General features: G+C 41.2%; 1 protein-coding gene across 1 annotated transcript in view; it reads left to right on the top strand.

Annotated features, from left to right (window-relative positions):
* Nucleotides 1-3,080: 3,080 nt before the first annotated feature.
* Nucleotides 3,081-5,997, top strand: part of LOC107655966 (histone-lysine N-methyltransferase 2D-like) — an 11,315-nt gene continuing 8,398 nt past the window's right edge. The window contains exons 1-5 of the mRNA XM_016443600.1: nucleotides 3,081-3,170; nucleotides 4,653-4,830; nucleotides 5,121-5,333; nucleotides 5,404-5,536; nucleotides 5,634-5,819. Of these exons, the coding sequence (XP_016299086.1) occupies nucleotides 3,081-3,170; nucleotides 4,653-4,830; nucleotides 5,121-5,333; nucleotides 5,404-5,536; nucleotides 5,634-5,819 (800 nt within the window). The remainder of the gene's footprint in view (nucleotides 3,171-4,652; nucleotides 4,831-5,120; nucleotides 5,334-5,403; nucleotides 5,537-5,633; nucleotides 5,820-5,997) is intronic.

Genomic DNA, 5,997 nt, shown 5'->3' with positions numbered 1-5,997 from the left:
CCCGCACCTGCTGTCACCAATCAAGCCACACTACAAATACACACACATCACAGTCACTCACTGTCCGGTCTACCGTTCACTCCTATGGACTGTTCTGTACTCTCTATATGATATTCTCCTAGAAAGACTTACCTTCTGGTTCTCCCGCAATCCTCCAATGACTCCTTGGAAGCTGTTCCACGATCTCCCATGAAATCGGCATCAGACACTCACCCTCAGAACTCAGATAAGAACCCTGGAATCATTCACTCTGTTGACACTCACCTGCCTTAACCTAACCCGTTCCACTCATCCACCTCTTGTATCAATAAACCATCCTGTCTTTCACTTACCCGTTGTTTCTGGCCTTGCTTTATGACAGTGTGTTTGTAAGAAACAAATTAATCATTAAAGCATTTTAACTTTAAACCTTTGCTGCTGGCCACAATATGAATCCATAATAATGCATTCTCCAGTGAAAAAGTCCATTCTCTGTTGTCCTCTCAAATCAAAATCACCAACATATTTGTTTAGAACTGTTTTGGACTGTCTCCACTCGTCAGTGCTTTGTTATATGCACATTTCTCTCCTGTTTCAGACAAGATTACCTTTTTTTGTTTTGTTTTGTTTTTTTTTTGAATGCAAATAACAAAATTATGGATAGTGGACTCATATTTTAGTCGGTTTGAAGTTAAAAACATCACATCTTGATAAATTGTTCTCTTACAAATATACAAACACACAGCTTTTTGCTTAACAAGACATTAATTGATGGTCTATAGTGGTGTGGATTAGTTGTGGATTGCTGTGTTCATTAAGAAATATTAAACAGGGTATGAAGTTTAACAAATGAGCATTTCCATTCCTGGTAAAGGTATAAGCTGTGGTCACATTTAATATTGAAAAAAGGAGTTGCACTTGAGGGTGAAAAAGTTCCCCACACAGATCACCGCATTCAAGTTGGTCTCACGAATTTGACGCATTGACCAACAGAAAACATGCTTGGTTTAAAAGAGACTTCTGTGTGAGTGGTGTGTCATGCATCTCTACGCTTTTGACAGTAAACCTTGTTTTGCCTGCTAAATTTTGCCAAAATTTCTTTAATGTGACCACACCTTATAGATTGTCCTTTGTCTGCCTATTTTGCTATTTGTTGTAAGTCCAATTAGCCTACCGATGCAAATTGAAAAGGTTCAATAATTACATCCATCTCTGTTTGACTTCATTGACTCTATTTTGAGGCAAAAATAGCAACAGCCATCAGTGATGGAATTAATTATTTTCAATAGAGTGATTTATTTAGACTCCTCTGTAAACCTTGGGAAAGCAAGGCCTTGCTATAGGATGTTTGAGTTTTGAATCATATGTAGTACATATAATGTGGCAGTGTTCATGATTCGTGTATTTACTGTGCCAAAATTCAACATCTGAAGTTATGAATATAACCTCAAATATCAAGACAATGTGGCTACCAGAGGAGCTCTCAGTGAAGGCTGTCTGCTATGAATTCCTTTTGAGACTGATGTGAAAAGGGTGTACACCGACATCAGTCTGTTTGGCTTAACTTATTTGTCTGAGCTAATAATAGCTCATTGAAAATTCTTTGACAGGCCACAGTTAATTCAATTGGGATTAATTTCAGACTTAAAGCTTCACTATATGCCAATATTTTATTCTTAATATGTAAGACAAATAATAATAGCTCATTGAAAATTCTTTGACAGGCCACAGTTAATTCGATTGGGATTAATTTCAGACTTAAAGCTTCACTATATGCCAATATTTTATTCTTAATATGTAAGACAAATAAAAAAAGTAGATTTTGAAATAAGTGAAACATAAAGAGTAGGGGACAAGTTTTTTTTAAATGATATACTGTATATTTATATATTTACATATTTCATTAATTGCAATATTTGTTGCCAAAACATCAAAACAAAACAGTCTGCCCTAATTTTTTATAATAAATCACAAATAATGGCACAAATATCATCTTACAAACTAAAAAAATAAACTGTCTTTCAGTTATTTTCATAGAGTGTTGTTTACTAGATCAATCCAACTAGAAAGGCCTGATACATGTTTTAAAAGCACAGAGCAAAATTGACATTTCTCTGTGATTTTTGCACTCAATAGATCTCAAAAGAACAATTTTCCCTTTATTATTTCAATTTTCTTTTATGACAAGATTGCTCACAGGGGAACGTTTTTGCAGTTGCTGCCAAACCTAATGGTTTTTGGCAGACATATTACTCTCTACTGACCACTTTCATAAACTGCAAAAAATATTGGTCTTTGATTTCGTTTCGTGCCCTTTAATGTGGTCTATCTGTCATACTCAGGTCGAGGCAAGGCACACGAAGACAAAGATAATCTTAATAACATATTTAATAGTAACCCACAATGATGAAAACTGGGTGACAACAGCAGTAACACAAACAATAACCGACTGAACATTGAACATTGAACAAAGGAGTGAGCTTAAATGAGGCAACTAATGAGGGCAACACAGGTGCAGGAGGTTAACTGATAAAGAACTAAACAAGATAATGACCTAATGAACTAAACTAGTACAGGAACAAAACCAAATAAGGACAAACAGGAAAAGGAAACACAAAAGACAAAACTCAAGTCCATAATTGTGACACTATCATAGTGTTTTGAAACACAGTCTGCCAATTCAGTTCTTAGAGGCATTGCTAGTATTTTATATATGTAATTAATGATTACATTTTTTGCACTAAATTAAGATAACATGCTTTAGTGTATTTAACAATACAGGAAGAATGTTGTATTTCTGGATTACAATTAAGTTCCAAACTAAGTTTCAAAAAGGCCACAATAAGCTTATGAAAGGCACATTCAAAGAGTTGTGTGAGTCTCATCTACAATAAACAAATGTCACAAATGTGTTTTACTGAGTCAGTTGTTTGTGTAGTTCAGTATATTTATGCCTCTATTCTACCTCAAGGTCTTAAAATATCTTAATACCAGATATCTCATACCTCATAAACCTTTTTAGTCAAAAGAAATAGTATTCTTTTTGGTGAGATGAACTTTGACCTGAATCCACTGCGGAAGCAGCTAAAAGCACTAAAAGGATGGAGCAGGCTGCTCTGATGGACTGCTTTGTAGTGTTTAAAAAGGGAAACAATTACTATTGTTCAAAGGCCCATCATGCACAAATGGAGGTGAACACCATTCAGACTCCCTTTAACAATGATTAAAACCATATTGACCTCACTATATAAATAATTTATAGCATGCTTTTATTAATGAAGTATTAATGACATAGTCTGAGGAGCACTTTGTTAAACAGGTCAGACTATATTATGTTAGCTTTTGTTCTGTTCTTAAAGAGGGCATGAAACGGAAATTGTGTCTTTTCTTCCCTATTGTGATGCTATATCTGAGTGAAATGGCATCTTGAACAAGAAATAAAAATGGGTGGGAATTTATTGGATTGTTGTTGTTTGCTAATTGCTTCCAGTGGCCAGTCAATTTTTATTTCATGGTGAATTTAAATGCTTCCTTTGAGGGGCTTAAATGTTCTTTGAAAGAACTGTATTAGTATTGCTTAAATATGTAGGCAAAAGCATTGACTTTTTCTGAGGATAAAAGATCCTCAGAGAACACCCACGCAAAAAGACTTTAGGTCATTTGTGGTGGGGAAACAAAGGCTCTTCTCAGCTTTAGATGGAGGTCTACTCAGTGGGACATTGAACTGTCACTCTTGTAGAACTTTCCAGCTGTTTTCAGAGAGCATCATCTGAGACAGAACACTCTGACAAGGTCAGAGTAGAGTTCAAGGCCATTTTTTGCCGACAGCTTTGCTCTTGAGATGATGACGATAAAAACTATTTTAATGGGAGGGATGATTTCGAAAGTATTATCTCTTGGTGCATAACTTGGTTTGTTTTACATGAACAATACCGCAAATCATTCAGCTTGTAGAGGAGAGATTTTTTTTTTTTTTTTGTAAAAGCATTGAGACTTTTAGGGTCTGGGAGATGATAAAATGAGAAAAAACCTTAGATTTACAACATGGTTTTGTTGTCTGTGTTTTCTGTGACCTAGTTTTCGCCTCATGTGTCTTGATTTGATTCACCTGCCCTTTATCAATTAAGTCATTACTTTCTGTGTATTTAAACTCCCCTCTTGTCTCTGTTAGTTGTACGGTCTCGTCAGTTTGTGGATGTGTGAATGTGTAGTGGTTCCCTGTCATTTGGATTATTAAAATATATTGAACTCTTCTTCGTCATCTTGCCTGCCTGTGGATTAACATACACGCCAATTCGTGACAGAAGACCGGACCAAAACCAAAGTATAGGGGCATTTTTGTTTGCTTTTGTGTTCAGTGCAGCTGAATTCAGGGAATTCAGCTGTTCTTCTCCTGCTGGAGCAGGGGGAGTGCCCTCTTGAGGACCAGACACAGGATTTCTTGGACCTCACACTCAATTCCCGGATGTCTGCCTGATGACATTTTATTACGTAGGAAGGCTAAATTATCCGGGGAAGGTCCTTGAGGGAGCCTAGCTGCTTTGTGGAGTTGGTGCTTGTGAACAATGATTCACCACTCACCGTCTTCAATGCCAACGAGGAACTCACCAGCCCCACTCTCAAACCAGAGCCTAGCCAGCCTTCACCCAGTGAAACGGAGCTAATGCCTGGAGCGGGAGCCTGTCGTGACCAAAGCACTGGAGTACGTAGCGCAGATTATTGCCCCGGAGCTCAAACCCAAGAATGAGTCTGACCAGGTGTGTGAGCCAGCTACAACACTTGTCCCAGTGAGGATTCTCGTGGAGTACGAGGGCAAGGAGGAAGGCCCCGCCCACATCCCCGCCGCTGAGGGTGAGCTGCAGCTGGCATCTATTGATTTTCCTTTGCTTTTTGACCCTTTATTTTCCTCATCTCCACCCAGCCTTATCGATCTGGTTCTCCCAGTCATGCATCTATTGAATTTTCGCTGGTTCCATCCAGACCTAAATCCTATGTGTCTCCGCTGGTTTCGTCCAGCCCTGACCTTTCTGAATCTCTCATGCATACACCCATCCTACCTATCCCACCTTCGCCTTCTGGTTCTGTCTCTCTCTCAACCCCTAGTCTCTTACCTGTCTATCTGTCTCTTCACTCTCTGCCAGCTGCAGCTTATGTCACTCCAGTCCAGCCTCAAGAACCATCAGCTCTACTTTGGCCTGTTATTCTGCTAGCCCTGCTGGACTTCCTAACCTCTTCAGTTCAGCCTGAGTCCTGCACCTGCCTGCCACCACATCTCACTCCGTTCAAGCACTCTTCCCCAGCTCCACTGCTGTCCGTCACCACCTATGCACAACCCTCAGCCAGTTCTCACCTATGTGGGACTGCATCGGGGCTTCCTACCATCAGCTCTGACTTGGCGTGAGGTTCCCCTGTCTCTGCCTCCAGCCACAGGATCCTCCACTCCACCTTGGTCCTTCGACCCTCAGACTCTGCCTAGGCTCCTAGCTCCATCGTCTCCACCGTGGCCCGTCATCCCATCTTCTCCACTGGGGTCCCTCATCCCTCCGGCTCCACCTTGGTCAGTCGACGACCATCTGCCGCCTCGGGACTCCACTCCTCCGACTTCGCCTCATCACTTTGTCCCTCTGGCTCTGTCAGACTCCTTCTTCCCACAGGCTCCACTTTCGTCCTCTGGCTCCACCATGGTCTTCCAGATCCCTGCCTCCACCTCGGTCGCCGGAATCTGCTGCTTCGCCTTGGCCCTCCAGATCCTCACGGTCGCCTAGGCTCTGCGACTGCTTGGCTCTGTTTGGGTCACCATCCATGTCGCAGGAGCTCACACCCCTGGATACTCTGCCAAGGTTTCCTCCATGGCTCCTCCCTCCTGCGACTCCGCCGTGGGCCTTCGTCTTGCCTAGGCTCTGGTGGTTCACCAGCTGTCTCCTCCGGCTCTGGCCCGCCATCCATCTCAACACACTGCTGGCTCCTCGCTTCCCTGGTCCTGCCTGCTCCATCCTCCATCCCTTTGCCGTCTCCTAT

The sequence above is a fragment of the Sinocyclocheilus anshuiensis genome, unplaced genomic scaffold (genome assembly GCF_001515605.1).
Source record: "Sinocyclocheilus anshuiensis isolate Anshui unplaced genomic scaffold, SAMN03320099.WGS_v1.1 scaffold51, whole genome shotgun sequence".
In the NCBI taxonomy this organism is placed as follows: Eukaryota; Metazoa; Chordata; class Actinopteri; order Cypriniformes; family Cyprinidae; genus Sinocyclocheilus; species Sinocyclocheilus anshuiensis.
Note: the sequence above shows the minus strand (reverse complement) of the source record. Positions and strands in the feature narration are given on the sequence as shown.